General features: G+C 45.2%; 1 protein-coding gene across 7 annotated transcripts in view; it reads right to left on the bottom strand.

The window, feature by feature from the left end:
- Positions 1–21,513, bottom strand: part of RNF213 (ring finger protein 213) — a 79,108-nt gene extending 57,595 nt beyond the window's left edge. For 2 of the 7 annotated variants that reach the window (XM_067547222.1, XM_067547221.1), the window contains exons 1-9: positions 21,390–21,513; positions 14,897–15,090; positions 10,703–10,831; positions 8,376–9,101; positions 7,101–7,282; positions 5,238–5,396; positions 4,191–4,405; positions 2,844–3,136; positions 1,387–1,655 (exon numbers count right to left, since the gene is read on the bottom strand). In XM_067547222.1, the coding sequence (XP_067403323.1) occupies positions 1,387–1,655; positions 2,844–3,136; positions 4,191–4,405; positions 5,238–5,396; positions 7,101–7,282; positions 8,376–9,101; positions 10,703–10,831; positions 14,897–15,090; positions 21,390–21,498 (2,276 nt within the window). In that variant the 5' untranslated portion in view covers positions 21,499–21,513. The remainder of the gene's footprint in view (positions 1–1,386; positions 1,656–2,843; positions 3,137–4,190; positions 4,406–5,237; positions 5,397–7,100; positions 7,283–8,375; positions 9,102–10,702; positions 10,832–14,896; positions 15,091–21,389) is intronic. The other 5 variants (XM_067547223.1, XM_067547224.1, XM_067547225.1 and 2 more) reach the window with 5 other exon arrangements.
- Positions 21,514–21,921: the final 408 nt, after the last annotated feature.

Here is a 21,921-nt window from a genome sequence, read left to right as displayed (position 1 = left end):
TCCTGTCCCAATATTATAACTAAAAAACAGAGGCAAGGTTTTACTACGTGGGTCCGCAATCAGTGTAACTATTTGAAGCACCTTGTGCCGTAAGTGCCAGCTTGAAGGCATGGGGTTAGCATGCTCCTCAGAGGGAAATGTTTAAAGACAGCGGTTGAGTTCACCACTCAGCAGAAGGCAGTTAAGAAGAAATAAACGAATCTTCCAACTAACCTTCAAAGGACTTTCACAGACAACAAATGCTGAGAAATGGGAAGAGGGAGAAAACAGCCCTGGAGAACCTGGTAAAAATAAAACTTCCAAACCATCTTCAGGCCATCTGTAAAATGATTTTAGTCTGTCCCAAGTCCCCTCCATTCTGTAACCAAATCCTGGGTGGATTTGAGAGTGGTGCGCGCCACTGGGGTACAAATGGTTATCAATCCACATAACCACCATAGCCTCCCCCTCTCCAACCTCCTCACGCCCCCGAGGCCTTTCCACACACACAAAAGCCCCATGCTGATTGACAGGATTTAGAAGAACTCTGAAGGAATTAGTAAACCAGTGTTTTTATTAGAAATACCACAGCATGGCTGTTCTGCATGCCTTGCTGACTAATACACACTTCAGTCCCATCCAGTCCAGATGAGAAAAGTGCAAAAGGAACATACATAGTTAATGGCTGCCTCCGAAGTCTAGTCATTCCACACTATGACGGGGTGTCCACCCCGCACAAGGCCTGAAGGGGTAAATTAGGGTGATAATCTTAGGCTGCCCCTGGAGGAAACCTAGGGAGAGCTAGGGCCTGACTGCCGATGAAGTCTAACCGGGGAGAAGAGCTGGGCAGGATCTATAAAGAGAGGAAGTGGTCAGGCTGGGGGAGGAACTCTGCAGCTGCTCTCCCTGTTACAAGGGAGAAGAGCAGGAAGCTGTAAGGGGAGAATAGGAAGCAGTCCGGGGAAGGAGCAGTGAGGGCTGGAAGAGTAAAGCCCAGAACTGCTGGGTTGAGGGTACCTGGACTGCAACCCGATGTAGAGGACAAGCCCGGGTTCCCCTACCAGCCACTGGGGAAGTGGCACAGCAGACCAGGCAGTGGGGAGCAGACCGCCTGGGACAGTTTGCCTCAAAAGACTTGTGATAACCCAGAAGGGAGGAGAACTTTAATGTGACTTAGCCGGAGGGCTAACCTATGAAGAGGACAGTGCTGCCACTCCCGGTGCATGAGAGGCCACGGAGTAACTGGGGAACGAGGGACAGAGGAACCACAGGGTAGGGGCATCAGACCAGGTGGCAGAGCAAATTCCCCAGGTGAGCCACAAGGAGGTGCCACTGAGTAGTGACTGGAACAGGCCCCATCTCTCACACATCCACTAAATGCCACCCCAAAACGAATAAAATACCTACTATGGAACCACTGAAAACACTGCCTTCATATCATTCATTTCTTGAAATAGGACTTCTCGTGGCTTCTGCTCCAAACACAGGAGGCTGCACACCCGACTCAGGTCCTCTTTGGATGTCGGAAGTCCATAACATTCACCTAATATAACACTGATCAGCCCCAGCCCCAGCCTACTTTTCACGGTCATGTCCTTGATTGGAGCATTTGCACTCTTCTGATCAAGAAATGGCATAGCTACTTTTTTCAAATACTTCACCAGTAACTCCTTCACCTGGAACAAAGAGGGGGTGGGGAGGAGACACATAATCCAACTGCATCGATCAACTTCTTTTTTTAGGGGTCATTTCTGTCTCTTTCCCACTATTCCTCAGATAGTGATCACAATGGTATCCCAAGCATATATTTCACCATCATAGTCCTTTACAATTGGCTTATTGCAGGGCAAAGGTCTATTTATTGCTGCTCATCTGGCCCTGATGATTAAATTTAATTTATCAATTCATTCCAAAGCCTCCTCTGCTGACACCTCAATCTGGGACAGATCCTCAGGTTTGTCACTTTAAAAGAATGGCTCAGGTATGGGAATCTCCCGCACGTCCTCTGCAGTGAAAACCGATGCAAATAATTCATGTAGCTTCTCTGCAATCACCTTGTCTTCCTTGAGTGCTCCTTTAGCACCTTGATTGTCTAGTGGCCCCACTGACTGGTTGGCAGTCTTCCTGTTCTGATGTACTTAAAAAACCCTTTGCTTTAGTATTAAGCCTTGCCTACACTCGCGGTTATGCCAGCAGAACTTTATCACTCTGGGGTGTGAAAAAACCCACCCCCGCGAGTGATATAAATTTTGCCGGCATAAGCACGAGTGTGGACAGCGCTATGTCGGCAGGAGACGCTCTCTGCCAACATAACAGCCACTGCTCATTTAGCTGGTTTTATTACGTTGGCAGGAGAACTCTCTTCTGCTGACATAACATGGCTACACTTGCACTTATGCCAGCAAAACTTATATCACTTGGGAGCGGGGGGAGGGGTTTGCACCCCTGAGCGACAAAGTATTGCAGGCATAACCACGAGTGTAGACAAGCCCTTAGTGTCTTTTGCTAGCGCTCTTCAAATTCTTTTTTGGCCTGCTTAAATTATATTTTTACACTTGACTTGCCTGAGTTTATTCCTTTCTATTTTCCTAAGTAAGATTTGACTTCCACTTTTGAAAAGATACCTTTTTGTCTGTAAGCACCTCTTTTACTTTGCAGGGGACTGGACTAGATGACCTCCCAAGGTCCTTCCCTGTCCTACGATTCTATGAAACAACTCACCTCATCACACAACAAAAAATGATCCATTACATTCACCAGAGGTGGCAGAAGAGACTAAGGATCTCAACAGCAAAGTTAAAATCGCATATTTAATAACAATTTCAGTCTCTTCCCCAATAAGCTGTCAAATTGAATTAGAATACCTGCTTTTCTCCAAACTCGAGATATGCCCATTCCATCGGCTTTCCCTCATACACCATTGGCTTCTCAGTCACTATGTAAAACTGATGCAACTGGTGGAGAAAGTTCTTCATATTGATCTCAGTCCATGTGGTGAGGATGCTGAAGATGGTCTCTATCATAATTTCTGCTGCTATCTGCTTCCCTCTCTCAGTGTTTTTCTTGCTATCAGGCCATCCAACCCAACTCTTAATGCGGCTCTTGAAGTCATCAGAAGATTTAGCACATACTATATCATCATACTGATGCCAATCTACTAATTAAAAAAGAATGCATAGCATTTTTTTAAACTCTCAAGTTGTAAGACAAGTCGCAGGTGTTTCAGTTTCCCTTCTACCTCATATACTGGTAGCAGACCAGCATGGTACAGGTAGTGGACAGCGATGTAGGAGACCTGAGTTCTGTCCCTAGCTTGGCCACAGGTCACTTCCCCTCTGTGTGTGTGTTTCCCGTCCCACCCTTTCTTTGACTTCTCCATTTAGCTCAGGGGTGTCAAACTCATTTGCTATGATGGGCCAGATTTGAATTAAATGTACTTCAAGTGGGCCATACACAGCATAGATCGAAATACTAGGCACTTTTGGAGCGCTGCGTCTTGTGCACACAGCGCTCCACGCGCTGCCGCCAGGGTACACGGATCTCACAGTGGCAACGCGCGCTGCCATGAGATATCGCAGTGGCATACTCCCTGGCGGCAGTGCGCAACGCTACCAGAGAGTACAACGCTGCGAGATGTCACGGCAGCACGCACTGCCGCCAGGGGCTGGACCAAAAAGGTTGGCGAGCCGGATGTTTGACACCCCTGATTTAGATTGTAAGCTCTTCCAGGAAGGGACCGTTTCTTAGTGCGCTCGTATAGGGAGGCCCCTGATTTCAGGAGAGGGCCTCTAGACACCGCAGTAATGCAAATACTTCTCCTAATTAATAGTGGCACATCAGGCAAAACATCTTCACTGCTGCCCCTTGGATCAAGTCTGTCACATCTGAAGTGACATCTTTTCTTTGGGATGTGGGCACTTCAAAGGCAGCAGCACAGACTAGCGATTCAGTTTCAATAACTATGACGTACATACAGATATACATGTTGTCAAATGTGCAAATCAGAGGCCACTAAAGATAAATCGTTTATGTTAGATGATTACATCCAAGTTTGTCCTTTCATATTTCTACACAATTCCCCAAGCTTTTCACATAGGTTTTTTGCCTGGGTGTCACTGATAAGGCTGATCAATATCAGCATAGTCTGGCAAATAAAACATATCTAAACATGCATAATTATGATGAAGACTAAACAGTGGAAATCACTTTACCTCCCAAGTTGAGACATTTAGATCGTATTAATAAAAGGCGATTCACATGCACTCCTTCCGGCGCAGGTTTGTAAATGTATTCATATTCTCCCTTCTTGGCACGTGAAATAAAATATTTGTAGGGAATTGATTTATTTATGTTGTCCTTGGATATAGTCACGCAACCTTCAATGAGAAGTCCATGCTCTCCCAGATCCCTGTTCAGTACAAAACAGCTTAACAGAGGCAGCAAGCTAGGACAATAGGCAAGTCAGACATTGGCTGCTCTAGTACTTGCTATCCTCCCTAACTGCCAATTTTTAGAAGGAGGGAAAGACTTAACATTATACCTCTTCTCCTTATTCAATTCATCCTGTTTACTTTAGACCAATTCTTCAGTTTGTCCAGTTCATTTTGAATTTTAATTCTATCCTCCTAAATACTTGCAACCCCTCCCAACTTGGTATCGTATGCAAACTCTATGCCATTATCTAAATTATTGATGAAAATATTGAACAGAACCCGACCCAGGACCAATCCCTGGGGGACCCCATTCGATACGCCCTTCCAGCTTGACTGTGAACCACTGATGATTACTCTCTGGGAATGGTTTTCCAACCAGTTATGTGCCCACCTTAAAGTACCTTCATCTAGGTTGTATTTCCATAGCTAGTTTATGAGAAGGTCTTGCGAGACAGTATTAAAAGCCTTACTAAAGTCAATATATACCACATCTGCCAGTCCCTCCTCCCATCCCGTCTGTAATGTAGACCTAGCCTTTGCTAATGTGAGTTGAAACACCCCCAACATTTAGTACAGACACAGTTTAACACCAAGCAACATGATTGTGAAGCTGTTAATCTGTGTTTACATGAGGTGCTAATCTGACTTTAAAAGCACCTTTTTACCTAGTCTAAGCATGACCACTGAAAATAATTACAACAGCTAGGTCAGAGACAAAACACCACACCTGTGTCTGTTGCTGTCTTGTTATTGTGAGGCAGGTAGTTACAATAAGAGGCCAGAATTAAAATTAAGCGGTGCTATAATTTTCAGAAAGGTACTTACTTTGTGCAGGTCAACTCACAGACGTTTTCCTTCCAATCCAGATATCCTGAAATGCCTTGTGCCCTGATGAACACTTTATGCTGATTGGGATCTAGCTTAAAATCTTTAGACAATATTGCATGGAAATATACTGTGACACCCTCTCCAAGATTCACCTGACTGTAATGATAGAAGGAAAAAGTTAAAAGTACTATTTAAATCATTTGTGTAAGTAAAAAAAATATGGATGCATCAGAGCCAACGTTTGTTTGCTTATTTGTAGCCAACTCCATGAGTTGCATTAATATCCGTTTCGGTGCAAACTCCTCCACATGTGACCAGATCTGAAGGCCAATAATAGTATTCTCCTACCAAAGTGAACATTACATATCAAGATAAAAATTAGGAATAATTAGGATTTTCTATAGCCAGGTATTGACAAAGAACACATTCCTGTAACCTAACTGGTCACTGTCAGATGGGCAACAGTCTGGGATGTGACCTCTGATTATACACCGGTGATTATATACCCACATTTTGGATGCAAAATATTGCTCCAATGAAATACAGCGAAACAACTTCTGATAAAGAAGCACTCTCAAACGACATTCATACCACCTATATTCCTCCGCTGCTCTGCATCATTCTTGACCCTGACATATTTCTCTTTCCCACATCTCTTATGCTCTGCAATCTGCTCACCACCAAACCACAACAATGCTGGTGTTTGCCACAGCTTTGACTACCTCATCAGTTCTTAAATTGGGGATCACGACCCCTCAGGAGGTTGTGACATAGTTATGCGGTGGGTTGTGAGCTGCGAGCTCCGAACCTGGCCAGATGTGGGGTTGTCAGCCCCGAGCTCAGCCACCTGCGGAGCTGTGAGCCCCGAGCCCGGCCAAAAGCAGTGAGAAAAGGTAAATTCATTTTAAGCATTTAACATAGTGTTAAATATAAAAACTGTGGGTTTAAATTCTAAGGGGGTCGCACTCAGAGGCTTGTGGTGTGAAAGGGCTCACCGATACAAAAAGCTTGAGATCCACTGGATGACCTGTAAGGAAATAGTCACTAGTGCCTGCATCCACCCTCACCTTGACAATTGCAACCTCTTCTATTTGGGCATGTCAAGTCCTCTTTCTCCAGATCCTTGCATGTATAGAATAACGCTACTGCCCACTCCTTTTCATGTACCAAAGAAACCTGATCACAGAACATCACTTTTCAAGTGACTTCACTGGTTCCCTACTGGTTTTATTGAAAAATCCAGTTAAAAAACTGGCCTGCTTATTTTCAACTCTCTCCATGGACTCACTTCCTGCCTTCTTCTCAGATGTTGTCTCTCTCTAATCATCTTCTTGCTAACTCTGCTCATCTAGCAACTGCTTCCTCACTGTAATTTCACCACTGCTGGTGAGAGCACCCTTTCCTCTGTAGCTCCTCCCATCTGGAACAACATTCTCCTATCTTTCCACCTTGCTGAATATAAGGGCTGGTCGACAATAGAAAATCAGACAACCCTGCTACGTCGCTCTGAGCAATGCAGTTAAACTGACCTAAATCCCCATGTTGACAGCGCTAGGCTGACGAAAGAATTCTTCTGTCAACCTAGCTACTGCTTCTCAGGGAGGTGGATTATCTACACTGATAGGAGAACCCCTCCCGTCAGCATAGCTCCACTCTATTCTTGCAAAAGAAGAAAACCCGCCAAAAAGAATCAGCCAGTTGGCTTGCAAAGGTGGGAATAATTCAAACACTAGGAAGCTTTTATTTTAAGCCTAGTCTATGCTGAAAAGGAAGAGTACACATTTATAATTACCCAGGAGCAGCTATTGGCTGGTCCTCAGTTCTTTCAATAGCACTTTTTTAAAAAAAAGCATACTGTACCTTGGCTTAATTCTACTCGCATTGGTTTCCTGATTTTTCTGCTGCTTCTTGTCCTTCTGACTGCCTGAAACAGCTGACGCATAATCTTTTCTAGGAGTCTCAAATGCCTTTGTTTGATTTGTCTTTTCCATTTCTTCAGGTGTCTTCTTTCTTGGGGTCACTTTGGCTTCTGCTTTCATGTTCTGTGACATAAACGCACAGAATGAATCAAAAGCAGAGAACTGCAAAGACACTAGTGTAATAGAAACCAGCATGATTTGCTCAAGATGGCATGATAGTTGAAGTATGATGTTGCATGTCAAACAATCCAATTCGAGACTGATTCAGTTGGGCCTGTATTTAGTGTTCTGCACCTGGACGAGGTTCAGTTCCAAAAACCGGTCAGTCCTTCACTCCCCAGGGGCAGAAGAAATGAGGGTGAATCTTCTGACCAATCTAACAGCCAGGGCTGCATGCGTGTTCTGAACAGGTTTTACATGAAATCTAATCTATCCAACCTTGGCTGGCAGAGCAAACCATGTCGTGGGTTCTTGGAGGAGGGGGTATATAAAGGAAGAGAAAATATCTAACAGAAATCTAGAATTCAACAGGTCCATTCTTGGACTGCACCCTATATTCAGAGGAGGCGTAAAACCGGCATAATGAAGGCAACATAGGCAATGTATACTCATTTCTGTAGTATGTGCACTGTTCGGAGCACTGGTGAGAGATTGGGGAGGGAATGGTGTGGACTGGACCATGAGATAAAGTTCTTTTTTCAGGTTCTATGGGGGAAAAAAGGACAGGGATTCTGGGCCATGTAACAGCCGTACACGCTTCATTAACAACGGCGAGAAAACTGGCAAGAGCAATGTTGAAAATTACACTCATTTCACTGTATAAAGTTCTGCTCAAAGAGATAAAGCTCAACTCAAGGTGGGCACTGGAGAGGGGAGAACAAGGCTTATAAGCCCAAGGTAGTTTAGTAAATCACCCAGCAATGGAGGCACTTGGACTACTATAGCATAGTTATTCCAGTACGAAGGGCAAACCTTCCACACATGGAACTAACCAAAGACAAACAGAGATTTTCACAGATATAAGCTACACTTGTGCAAACTGACAAGATGCCGCAAAGCACCTCCTACTTCCTCCCCACCTCTCCAGGTTGTTCAACTGGGGTGGCAGAAATGAACAGGCTTCATTTTATTGCAGTAACCACTTCAAAGTTCAAAGGAAGGAAACTTATCCCAGCATAATCAGATGGCTGCTGGAGCCTTTATTTGAGCAGTTTACCTTTGAAACAGGAGCACTTGCTTGCTGCTGACTGTCTTGTTCGACTTTCCTGTGTGATGTTATTTCAGCTTCAGAACAGGAGGCCTTCTTCTCCTGACTTAGATGGTCTGCATGAGAATTTGAATCCTTACTCTCAGGTGCTTCCATATTGGAGCAACGCCCGAAGGATACTCTCTCCCCCACTTCTTGGGAGGCCACTGCATTTCTGTCTCCACCTGAAGTCTGGGTATTTGATATATTTCCTGGAGGCTGGTCAGCTTCAACGGAGCTGCTCTCAGTTTCATTCTTATGAGAGCCTTTATTTTCTCTGGACATTTGTCCCTCACTTTGGGAACTTTCATCTTCCATCTTCTTCTCAGTGGCTCTGGAGCCTGTAGGCTGAGCAAGCTCCTCATTGGTACCATTCTGCACTGACTGGTGGCTGGTGTCACTGCTGTTGGGACTGTCTTCCACAATCATTTCTGGGCTTTGACCCTCATTTCCCAAGGGGCATAAGGAACTGTCATTGTTAATCTGACTTTCGTTGTTACAGGTAGACGAATCAGTCTCTGCTTTGGCCACTTCATTCTCTTGGACTTGGCTTTCTTGTGTTGGCCTTTTTGTACCAGTCAATTCTGAGCTCAAAGAAGAGTCCAGACTAGAAGGTGCTGAACTTACAGAGGTCAAAGAGTCCTGCAGCCCAGAATCGGAAGGATGCTTCTTAGTCTTATTCCTCTTTTTCTTTTTCTATGTAGGGAAGCAAAAAACACACACACATGTACTGGCTTACCCATAGTGGAGAAATCCTGTTTTCACAACTTCCCTTAACATAGCTAGTATGTCCTCAATCCTCCCTTTGCCCCTCCTAGGTGGAGTCATAACTACTCCTTCTCAGTCAGACCCCCCACACACAGCCCCTAAAACATCCTTGCTTATGCTATCACTTTCTGATCTTAAAGACAAAGGGAAACTGGAAGGAAAAAAAATAAAATCCTACCTTAGTTCAGAGAGAAGGAAAATGCTCTATGTGAACTACTTTAAAATATCATCAGTGCTTAGGCCAAATTTGGTTAGGACTCTCCTAGTTAAGTGGATACCTTACTCTTCCTTACTTCGTGTCCGAAACTCTTGTAGGTACAGAACCGCTGTTATATATATATGTGTATATATATATATCCAGCCCAGAAGTTGCTGCATTTCAGTGGATGGGGAAGGGTGTCCTATATCTATGGTTGGTAAAGATCTCTGGGGAAAATCTTCAGAATGAAAAGTTCTGTATAAAATGTATAATACTACTATGCTCTGAAAAGGACACAGTCTAACCCTCCTTCCCAGCCTCTCACTTGCTCTGTTATGATAGCTGGCTGGATTGACTAGCATAGTTCACTCCTTGGAGAAGGGGAATTCAAGGTTCCAGGCAATGTAACTAGGGAGCAGTGTGTAGACAGGAAAGGCTTATTGTTCTTCTTATTGATAAAGAAACCAAATCTGATAAGAAAATTCCTAGAACAGTTTTAAATTCTGCTACTGGAAAATAGCAGTGGCTCTCTAACAGATATCCAACTAAAGAATTTTACACATTCTGTTCAATGCCCCCAACTGAGAATACAAAATAAAAGGGTTGGTTTTCACACCACACAATAATGGTTCTGGTGAGATAAAAGTGCTTGGAGTACTGAAGGAATGAAAAGGACAGACTAGCTGAAAGTGAGAGAGTTGTATCTGGGGTTACCCTGAAGCTTCCTGTTTCAAAATCCTCTTATGACCCCTTCCAAAACTAAGTGGCTTGCTTCCTCACCCAACTGTCAGTCAAAATCATCAAACCAAAACTGGATTAATCATATTTGCTGGTTTTATACTGGGGCAGGTGGGAAGAAACACAAAGGTCTTCTTCACACCTTCTGCTTCTGATTGTCATTCCGAAGAGCACACAGCTGCATTGCAGGTAACCAAGCACAAACCACAATGCACAGCTATTTGCAAAGCACCACATTAAGCTCAAGGAGAGATAGGTGTAGATGTATTTGATGAAAGGAGAGAAACAACAAACCCATCTGCCTCATTTGCCAGCACAGAGATTGTGAACAGAAGTGGAAGATCCTAGACTGGTTCCAGATTCAGAACTACATATACACAGGAATTACAGATGCACTTGCTCTGCCCAGTGCGCCAGGCAGGCACCAATCAGGAAACTGCTGACAGCAGTTTTTAAGCTCAATCATTTCAGGCTCGCATCCAACTGTCGACCTAGAACAGACACCTGTGCTAGTAACTGGAGCTTCAGGGCAATACGCTTGCTTAGGTTTGCTTAGGCTGCTCCACGTAGAGGAACTACCCAGGAGAACTACCTGCTGTGGGCTTGTAGGATATGGGCTGCTCTCTTCAAATTGGTCTGGTTTCTCCTTTCTCCTCTTCCTGAAAAGGGGATTAGCATCATCCAACTCATTCCAGTCTACACCGCTTGCAGCTTTTACTCTCTGTTGAAAAATGACTTCACTTGCAGAGAGATCAGGATTAGGAAGTGAAATATAAATGCTAATCAATATCTACCTGTCAGGGTGGGATGAGTAGTACTTTTTCTGGTGGTATTTATCTGTAGCTTGCACTTTATGGAATGGGCGATTTAAAAGAAAATATTTTCCTATTTTCCCTACTTGAAACAAGTCAGATTTTCCTCCTGCAGCTCCTTATGAACATTATCCGTACACAGCTAGAGACTTGGGGCAGAAAGCATACCCTCTCCAACTACCACTTGGTTCACCAACACGCTACACTGGAGGAGGAGAGACCATACAAGGAACCTGGCACTGCAATTCCTATAGGAACCAAACTGGCACTGGAAACAAGGGTATGCAATATTGTTGTAGACATGTCGCTCCCATGGATTTATGGCTTATTACTGTACAACGATCTGTAACTCACCAACCCCCCTTTCTATCCTATGACTGCAGGAGTGTTAACGGGCCACTTCCCCCTGAATCGTCCCTTTGGGCACGTGTACACAGCAACTAGACACCTGCAGCTGGCCCAGGGCCAGCTGGCTCAGGCTCGTGGGGCTGCAGCTGTGGGGCTTTTTCATTGCTGCGTAGACACCTGGGTTCTAGGACTCTGAGGTGGGAGGGCTCCAGAGCTCAGGCTCCTGCTCGAGCCCAGAAGTCTTCGCAGCAGTGGAACAGCCCCACAGCCCGAGCCCCTTGAGCCCGAGTCAGCCGTCACTGGGCCAGCTGCGGGTTTCTCTTTGCTGTGTAGACAGACCCTTAGAATATGCGCTAACTACTTATGTGAAACTCTCCATTTGACCTTGTATTTGACCTGAGGAAGAGCTCTGTATAGCTTGAAAGCATCTCTCTCTCCAACAAAAGCTGGTTCAACAAAAGGTATCACCTCCCTCACCTTGTCTCTGTAATGGAAATAAGTGGCTCTAACAGACATGCTGTCTAGCGGTATGATAAATGAGAAGGTGGCAGATTAAACTTCTTGTCAGGCTATTAATGGAGTTAGCAGGCTGTTCCTCTTGTTAGATTGCAATCTCTTTGGGACAAGGACTGTCTTTTTGTTCTGCGCATGTACAGCACCTAGCACAATGAGGTCCTGGTCCATGATTAGGGCTCTCAGATGCTATGGTAACACAAACACAGTAATAAATTATACTGATGTTCAGACCCCAACCCTCCTTTGCTTCTGACAGGGCCTATGGCTCAGAGGCAGCATGCAGAGAGAGCACATGCTTTTGTTTTCTAGGAATAACCCATCTGCATCCTATCATGCTAAAGGTGACAGGCTGAACAAAGGACTTTGCAACAAAGATAGAAAAAAGAATCAAGATCCAACATTGTTCACATGGGGACCTGCTGGATTATCTTTTCCATTAATCTGCATTAACACAGGTCAAAGCTTCCCTGACCAATGTGCCCACATTTAGGCCTTGGAGAAGACACTGCTTCAGAAGCAACGTCTTCTATTCAATAAGTGGGAATCCTTACGAGGGAAACATAGACAAAGTCAGGCAGAAGTTTATGTTAGAAAAAGAGTTTTCTCCAGATTTAGAGCTGGGTGGACAAAGGTTTCCTGGTTTGCAGAGAGCATGCAAAAATGGAATAGAAGAGCCACAGAGGCATTTGGAGTGATCTGGTTTTGTTTTATGGAAACAAACATTCTGGCACTACTATACTGCCACGATGGTCAAACAATAAAGCCAACCAATACCCCTCCCCCATCTCAAAATCATAATAAATTGATCAGATAGATCTGCCCACCTGCTCACAGAGGAATAAGAGAGATACATGCTTAGATTAAAACGTTTTATTAGAGTACTACAGTGATACGTGCTACAGAAACTGACAGCTATTCAGGCTCTGCACTTGCATCTTCATGAATTGGTGCCAGTCTCCAAATGGTATCAAACTCTGAGGCCACATTCCATTTCATCACAGGATGAATGTAAAACTAACTTTGAGTAGAGGCCCCAGTAGCCTGACTGGGGCTAGTGGTTTGCCGTAGTATACGAAATGTCACAGTCCAGTCATGAGGAAAACAGCAAGAGAAAAGGGGTGGGGTGGGGCGAGTCCAGGCCACAAAATTGTAATTAATATATCCTTTTAACAATACATATGGTTTAAAACTATTTAAAACTGCCACTTCCCAGTGCATGCCACTTCACCCGCAGAGCAGGCAGAGAACTACCGCTGTCTTGTCTTCAACATGGCTTTCTTGTCTCAATCTTTGCAATGGCAGAGATAATTGCATTATACATCAAGAATACATACACCTGTTCTGCATTCCAGAAGGAAGTGAGATGCAGACCAGTTGAAAGTCTTTGAAAATGAAAGAAGAAAAGAACAGAGACCTTGTCATGGTAGCGGTCTACCATACACCTCCAAATCAGGAGGAGGATGCGGAAGAAGCATTTCCAGAACAAACAACAAAATATCCCAAACAAGACCTGGGAGTAATGGGGGACTTCAACTACCCAGATACCCACTGGAAAAGTCATAAGACACAACGCAAAATGTCCAATAAATTCTTGAAATGTATTGACGACAACATTTTGTTGCAGAAGGTGGAAAAAGTAACCAGAGAGACAGCCATTTTAGACTGTATTCCAACTAACAGGGAGGAATTGATTGCGAATCTGAAGATTGAAGGAAATTTGGGTGAAAGTGATCATGAAATGATAGATTTCATGATACTAACAAAAGGAAGGAGAGAGAGAGCAGCAAAATAAGGGCAATGGACTTCAAAAAAGCACACTAAGAAACTCAGAGAACTGGTAAGTTAGGTCTCATTGGAAGGAAATGGAAGGGGAAAAGTATCTCAGGAGAGCTGGCAATGTCTAAGTAACAAGATTAAAGGTGCAACAGCAAACTATCCCAGTGTGAAGGAAAGACAGGAAGAATATCAGGCCAATGTGGCTCCATCAAGAGCTCTTTAATGACCTGAAAATCAAAAAGAAATTCTACAAAAAGTGGAAACATGGACAAATTGCTAAAGGAGGAGTCCTGTTGACCCTTTTCAACCAGAGCAGTTAGTCAAAGTTTGGGGTCATGCCAAGATCCCCATGTCTCCACTAAACACTGACAAATATATGACTGGAACCAGTCTGGCTCACCTGCATGTTAGTAATGCCCAATCTTCCATGCCTAAAGCTAACTTCCTCACCAACATAATATCCTACTCTCAGGTAAACATGTCTAGTTCCCCAAAATCTAAAGGGTGACCGTTAGGCCATTTATCCATGATAAAGGTCACAAGCTTACTGCACCACATTTACATTAACTTGCTGAAGCTAATCATACAGGATACAGGCCTGAAGGTTCCTTGCATTACAACCAAACATAATAGAGTAAACCAAAGAAATGATGAGAAAACAAATGAGAAAACCAGTAAATAACAGGCAGGATATAAAATAGCAAACTAGCAGCTCGAGGAGCCCAGCACCAGGGCCAGGGGTAACCGTAGCTGGGTTGGTTTCCCATGAGGGGAGGGAGGCGCGGAGCCCAGGGTGGTGGGGCGAACCCAGCTGTGACTGCTCCCCCACGCTGGGCTCCATGCTTCCCCACCAGTGAGAACTGCCCAGCTGCGGCTATCCCCCCAGCGTTTAAATGTTCTAATTTTAGAACATTTAAACGGATTTTTGATTAAACTAATTTTTACATCCCTATTTTGGACAGACTGATTTTTAATCCTAAAGCTTTCCTGTATTCATCTGTTGTTTCTATTATTGCAGGAAAGGCATTGTGAGGGGTAGCTGTATAATTCAGTATCTCAGCTACCTACACTGAGACACCATTTGCCACAAAACATATAGTGTTAGAATATATATCAGATTTCCATTAAAAAAAATGTAATTTGCAGTTACAGAACAATCAGCAAAAGGCATTAGCATTTCCATGAACGAATGGGAAAGCAGAGGAGTTATTTGCTTGAATTGTGCTACTTGGTTCTTGTGACCTTACCCACTCCAGTACTGCCGGAAAATGTGAAGAATCCCCCAGGTCTCTGCACAGCACACAGTCTGCACCAGCGCATTCAAACCTACTCACTTTCTTCTTTGAGACACTGCTCTGAGTCCCCAAGCTCTCTGACAGCGACTCTCCCGGCTTTCCCTGGGTTTCTTTGGTCGGTGATCGTCCATCAGCAGCTGGCATTGAGAAGACACCCTCTGCCTTCAGTTCTCTCCCACACTCCACTTCCACCTCCGGGCCTGGAGCTGGCTTTACATCTCCACTTCCTACAGCTGAGACAAAGTTCTCTATTAACTTTACAGTCAGGAAACAAGGGAGAGAGAAAAAGTAATTTTCAACTGGAGTGGGGCAGGGACAGCAAAAAAAAAAAAAAAAAATTCATAAATGCTGATTATACGTATGGGCTGAGACATGAAAATTGCTTCCACTCCCTTTCTGAAGCTAACACTGGAAATAACGTGAGAAGGGAAGAAAGGAGGAATTCTCAGCCCTAAACTAAGGTTAAGAAAGAAGGGCCATGGAAAATGACTAACGTCGAAGGCCCTCTCTGAGACCACTTGCATTACGTTACCAAAACAGCACAAGTCGTTGAATTTATACTGCAAAATAGGAGATTAGAGAGGGCTCCCAGGCCTGCAAATCAAAGCATCCCCTCCTGTGTTCAGTGCAAAATATCCCCTCCTCCTCTGTAAAAAGCCAGGATTACTGGTCTAGCTGTACCTTAAAGCTAACAGTTCAAGCATTGTCCCTTAATGACCCTTAAGTGTGGGCTGATAGCCACCTATCTTTCTTGAACCATTCTCCTTCCTGTCTACATTTCAAACAGCCCCTTAACTGAGTTAAATGAATATATTCATACAGTAGACATCTCAATAACCAGGCCAGCACATAGTATCCATAAATTCCCAAAGGGCAGCTCCAAATGGGTCACGAGAGACACAGGAAGGGGAAAGTCCATGAGAAAGCAAAAGAAACATATGATGAGACATGCTATGAGTTGCAGTCTGCGGTGCAGAAGATGGGGTCAGACACACAGCACAAGAAAACTCTTCAGAGCTCTCCTTCACCCACACCTCCGCCCATACCTGCCATCCCATCATGCAGAAGCTGTCACAACATGAGAGCTGCAGATTCCAAGGAAGAACTCATTTTGGTATTGGACAAGTAGTAAATCAACACTGCCTAAGCCTGCCAGGTATTTGTTTATAGCTGCTGTTTTTCACAGTGTTTTTGTGCTCAGTGTATCACCTTGAGTATTTTTCACATTTTTTGACCTGCCTTTGTCAAGATGTCATTCCAATCATCTTCCATTGTTCTCAACTCCTTCCTTTTTCCCCTCCAGGAATCCCCCCACTTCTAGCTTCCCATATGTGCCATGGCTTTATGAAGTAGCATCTTGAGTGGTGCATTCACCATTGTGTCATACATGTTACCAGTTTCCTCCTGCATAAACCTCAGAGCAGAATTTAAACAAACTCAATGCTCACTTGTGGAGTGAACAGGGCTTTAGTGTGTGCACACGTGAATGAAAGGCAAAGCCAGCAAAGCCCAAGAGCTTATCTATCCCTTTAGAGAACAGGAAGAACACAAATAAATCACAAAAGCCAAAGCATAAAATCTATCCCCCTCCCCGCAAAAAAACTCCACAAGGAAACAAATACAATGCAGAAAATTCCAAAAATAAAGTGGTGGTTTTAAATAACAAACTTCGTCATTTCTGACAAATGTAATAGAGAAGGTGGCCTTCAAAGGAGGTGGCATAGAAATCACCATTGTGCCCTTGTTTGCTTCTTTATGATGCATGAAAGAGGCCTGAAAGGATTTGAGAAATAATTTCACTTGTGTTTTACATTAGAAATTCAAGTCCTGTGCTCCTGTCTAGGCTGAAAGACTTCTGTAGAGCACATACACTGCTATAGAGCTAAGTATGAACTTAAATCTGATGTATTTTTTAATGACTTTATATTAACAGAATCTCAAAAGCAGCTTTGAAGCAGTTTCGTCTCCGGGCTTTGTTAGAGAAAGATGACCTTTCACTCAGTTCACCTAGTCAAGCCATAGGTGATAGTTCTGTAATTTCTTACTGTGGATTGTGAGGCCCCAAGCCCTGCTCTACATTACAGAATTAAGGTTGACATAAAGCAGCTTACGTTGACATAACTCTATAAGTGTCTACATTAAAATGCAGCTCCCACCAACGTAGCTTGTCCACAACACCGACTTAATAACTCCACCTCTGTGAGAGGCATGGGGCTTAGGCTGATGTAGCTAGGTTGACGTGTGTCAATTTAGACACTGCGTTGCTTACATTGACTATTGCTGCCTTTCAGAAGCCACCCCACAATACCCCATGCTGACAGTAAAACTGGTGCAAGCGCTCCTGGTGTGGACGTGCACCACTGACACAAGAAGCATAGTGTGGACGTGCAAAAGCAATTTCATTACTGCAGCGGTTGTATGTTGACGTAACTTAAAGCTGATTTAATTGTGCAGTGTAGATTTGCTTTAAGTGTCATTGATGAAATGTGAGCATGAGGTTTGAATGAGTAAGGGATTCTGTAGGTCAAAAGGCAATGGTCTGTAAGTTAGGTCCAGGGAAGTGGCTAGACCTTGAGGTCCCAAGATCCATCAGTCCCTAACTATTAACCCAGATAAGGAGTTGTAACCGTTTTGATGGAGTCTTCTCCTATTGTTCCCCAGCTCTTGCCTGCTTGGGAGAAAAACATCGGGTGGTGGCCTCAGACGCATACAGTGGAGGAACATCAGTTGGAGGGAGGGCCCCAAAAGTGAACCAGAGGTTAAGCTTGACCACACTCTACCAGACTGCACAATGCAGTCGGGGTGCGAAGCTGCAACCCCCTGATTTGCTTGGGAGATCTCCGGGTAGGTACTAAGGGGTGTTGGCAGCTCCAATTGCCACCTCAAAAAGTTCAGGTAAATGAACAAGAAATGGTCTTAATCTATTTTCTTGTTTAATTATTTATTCCAATTTATGCTGTTAATTCCTTGGCTAATTCATCTGATCTCCCCTGTAACTTCAATTTGATTATTGCATTGTTTAGGGTTGCAGGGAAGGTAGCTTTGCATTTGCCTGGTTTTTTTTCCCCTCAATACAATTCATAAAACATACACTGAATTTGTTTTGTCTCCTCAGATGGCAATGACAACTAAACAACCTTAAAGCAGAAACATTTTAATGAAAATATTGATAAACCATTTGGCTCAGGCCCTGAATTAAACCCCATTACTATTACAGTATGATAACTAGACACGTAGTGCAGAGGTAAGATACATTTGCTAGAAACTGAAAGCGGAGCAGTTGAGAGAGAAGGGATTTTCAGTCAGACTGCTCAAAATAGTGTGTGTTTTGTTAGCACCTATTTAACGTCAATGATTATTTAACATTTGGAGAAGGAAGCTGCTTAAAGATTCAACGCTTGCTGCCCGCTCAGTTTAAGGCACTAGAGCTCCTCCTGCCAAACCCATGAAAAGCAGACTTGACACTCCAAATATTGCTAAAGTAAAAAGCCATCAGGAAATTTCAGAAACAAAAACAAAAGAACCTTGAACCTTTCAGGCCTCCTTTTTCCTAAAAAAAAAATCCTTTGCACAGTGCTCAACACAACACGACCCAGATGGGGTCCAAGGGTGCTACTGCAATAAAAATATCATGATGTCATCTATACAATAGAGACAGGGCAGGCAATTTGAGTCTAACCCTACCCATTGTCAGGTGGGAGATTCCCCGGGTTGGGGAACAGGTCCCAGCCAAACACCTCTGCACAGACTCCAACCCTCTCTCCTACAAGATCAGAGGTAACCCTTGGAACAAGCAGAGTGTTTAACAACAGGACAACACTTTTATCCAACCCAGGCAGAGCAGAGCCAGGTTAGGGTTTCTAGCACACAAACTCCCTTGCTCTGATACAACACACAGCCCGCCCCTACCCCACCTCCTCCCACCTAGCTAAACGCACACAGACTCTCTGCCTGGTCTCGATGCAACCGCAGCACCCCTGGGTCAGTCCAACCTGTCTATGCCCTCTGCTGCTTACTGTGTGGTAGCAGCTGGCCTGTGAGCTCCAGGCTGTGCGTCCCGAACAGTCTCTTTTTGTTTCTCCTCCAAGCAGCACCGAGTTCAGCTCTGCCTACCTCCATTCTGGTGTCTCTCTGCCCTGGCTCAGCGGCTGCTCTTTCTTTGTTCTCCCTCCTACAACAAGTTCTCCCAGTTCCCCAGCTCATCCCCCTCCTTGGTCATTGGCTCAAACCCTCCCAGGTGGTCCATAGGTCTCTCTGTGTCCCTGTCCTGGAGAGTGGCACTCACCCCCCAGCCAATCACATTTGTGCAGCTATTGGGGGGGGGGGGGGAGAGGAGGGCAGGGGCACTCAGTCCAGTACCACCCCCATAAACACACCTGTCCCCAGGTAGCAGGCATGCCCCGCACCTTGACAGCCCTCAACACTGCTGCCTCAGTTGGGGGGATCCCCGTTTGGCCTTTGAGAACATCCTGCCTCATTGTTCTGTTCCCCTTTGCCCCTGGGTCACCTCAGCCCCTGGGCCATGGGGCCCAAGTTCACATACCTCAGGTGCCTCCAACCTCCTCACTCTGCTCTTCCCTGGCCATGGGGCCAGGACCAGGGCTGGGTGCTTCCCGTGTGGGGGAGCCCTGTGATTCCTTCCAGCCCTGCCTCCTGGCTACTAGGACTAGAATCTCCTTACCCCTCCCTGTTTGGTGGCTTGGGCTCAAAGTGGCAAGGCCTGAGCATGTTCAGGGAGACCCCACCTTCTCTGATCTCTCTGCCAGCTCTGCTCAGATCAGGTATACCAGGCACGTGGGGTACAGGATCCCACAGGAAATGTCTGATTCGGGGGCCCAGGCTGCATCCAGTTTAGAGTGCCTCTGCTGCTTGAGTAGGACCCAGTCCCTCAGCACCAATGGCCCAGCACCATGTCTGTCACAGCTCACGTTCTGTCTGTCACAGGCTTGGCCCACATTAGGGACTACAGTCCAGCCTGCCTCCCAGGGGCACCGGTGATGCTCATGGACACATTCTGCAGCCCCTGAACCCTGGGGTCCTCAGCTGGATGTCCAATGTCATGTCCATGGGCAGCCGGGAATGCCTGCCAAACATCAGGAAGTTGAGAGTGTACTTCCAGGAGGTGAGCACCATGTTATTATGCACACAGGTCAGCTCCCACAGGCAGGAAGCTCAGTGTCTCCACTGAGCCTCTGACGGGGTCCTCAGCCCCTCTGGCATCATCTGGTTGGCTCGCTCATAGAGGCCATTGTCTTGCGGGTGGTAGGCCATCATCCTTAGCTTGAAGCTACCATAGAGAGAGGACAATTCCTTGAGCATCTATAGGTCAGAGAGCATGTTCTGTTCCATGAGCACCTGGGTGAGGTAGAGTCGTGGTAGACAACATGGTAGCAGAAGGCTTCTACCGTTGCTCTCGCAGTGATATCCCTGAGGGGCGCAGAGACCAGGAATGTGAGATACTGTTCTGGAGGGGGCCTTGTCCCCAACTCCAGGTTTCTTCTGCTGGTGCAGACTGGGCAGTTGTTGCACCACTCCTTGTGACCCTTCCGTGCCTAGGATAGCCACCTGAAAATGCCAAGGTCAGGGCAGGCTGCAAAAGGAAAGCAGATTCTCCCAGCACTGGTGGGTGGCACTAAAGCCAGGCTTCCCAACCAGCCACAAACTGTGCTTCTGATTCCCCACATTGGTTATCAAGAAGCTAGTATGCCCTATACCCACCCCCTACACTCGAATATGATCAATTCACCTGTAGCTTTGCCATATGCCAAATAAAGGAACCTGAGTAACGAAATCCAGAGTCAAACTGAGTGCTTTGGATCCTAGAAAACTGGATGAAGTGTTCCCCCCAGAAGTGAACAAGGGGTTCTGGATAAGCCAACTGGAAATGGTCTCAGAGGGAATCTCAACAGTCAGTGTTGAGTTAGTCGGGTGAACACCATGTCCAGGTGTTTCAGGTGTTCCTCGTACATCATGGTGTATACAATGATGCCATCCAAGTACAGGAAGACCTTCATTGCCCAGGCGATACTCACCAGCCACTGGAACATTCCTGGGGCATTACAAAGGCTGAATGGCGGGCACATGAATTCATACAGTCCCATAGGTGTGACCATGTTGTTTTTTATACTGCATCTATATGAGTGTCACTGACACACTCTGACACTGAAAACAAGAATGGCTGACTGTCCCACTGTGACATTCCAGGGTGCAATCCAGACAAGTGATGGGCTGTGTCACCCCTGCCCTGCAATGCTGGGTGCCTCACAGTACTTTGCTGTAGTAGCTTCCAACCTGGGTCACTCACAATCAGCCTACCAGCATGCGGGTCACACCTTGAGTGTCTGTGTAAAGCCACAGCCCAGGTCCAGCAGCTCTGACCACAGCAACCTATCAACAAACACCAGCCACACGCTGGCTTCCAGCAGCCTTGGTTGCTATTTGCATGTCATTTGTATATATCAAATAGCCTCCCCTCCTTGCAATATCCTCCAGTCAGTGAAGCAGTAAATCCAGGTCACCCCCATCCTCCTACCTTTTTCCTTATTCTGTGTGCTGATGGGGAGGACCAGCCTGAACCCACAGTTGCTGCAGAAGTTGGGAGAAGCATCTTGAGAAATGTAGGCACACTGAGGGCACTTCATACTTGCCCGCTGCCACTTCAGGGCAAAGCTTTATGCAGCCTGTTTCAATGCAAGAAGAGGGAGAGACACACGTGGTAAGAGAGACAGCAAAACATTGATTCATTGTCACATGACCCTGGGCCCTTGTTAAGTTTCACCCTCAGGAAACTGAGAAAATGTGAAAGCTACAGAAATGTTCCCTATCTGACCTCAAGGCCTCACACACCATTACTTGGGCATAAAGTGAAACAATCTCCCTGCTTCCCACACCTCACAAGCACAGAGACTTCAATTGTTAAGCTCATTTATTTTAAAAAGCATGTGCAAATATTTTAAGCAAAATAAATTAATTAAAACTGTTTTAAGAGCCTAAATCATTAACAGAATGTGCGCATACAGACTTAACAAAAACACAGATTTGTAAAACGTAACCCACTGTTTCCT

This window comes from Emydura macquarii, unplaced genomic scaffold (genome assembly GCF_026122565.2).
Source record: "Emydura macquarii macquarii isolate MOO-44397 ecotype Brisbane River unplaced genomic scaffold, CSIRO-AGI_Emac_v2 contig_1230, whole genome shotgun sequence".
NCBI classification, from domain to species: Eukaryota; Metazoa; Chordata; order Testudines; family Chelidae; genus Emydura; species Emydura macquarii.
The sequence above is the reverse complement of the archived record's forward strand: the minus strand, read 5'-3'. Positions and strand labels throughout refer to the sequence as shown.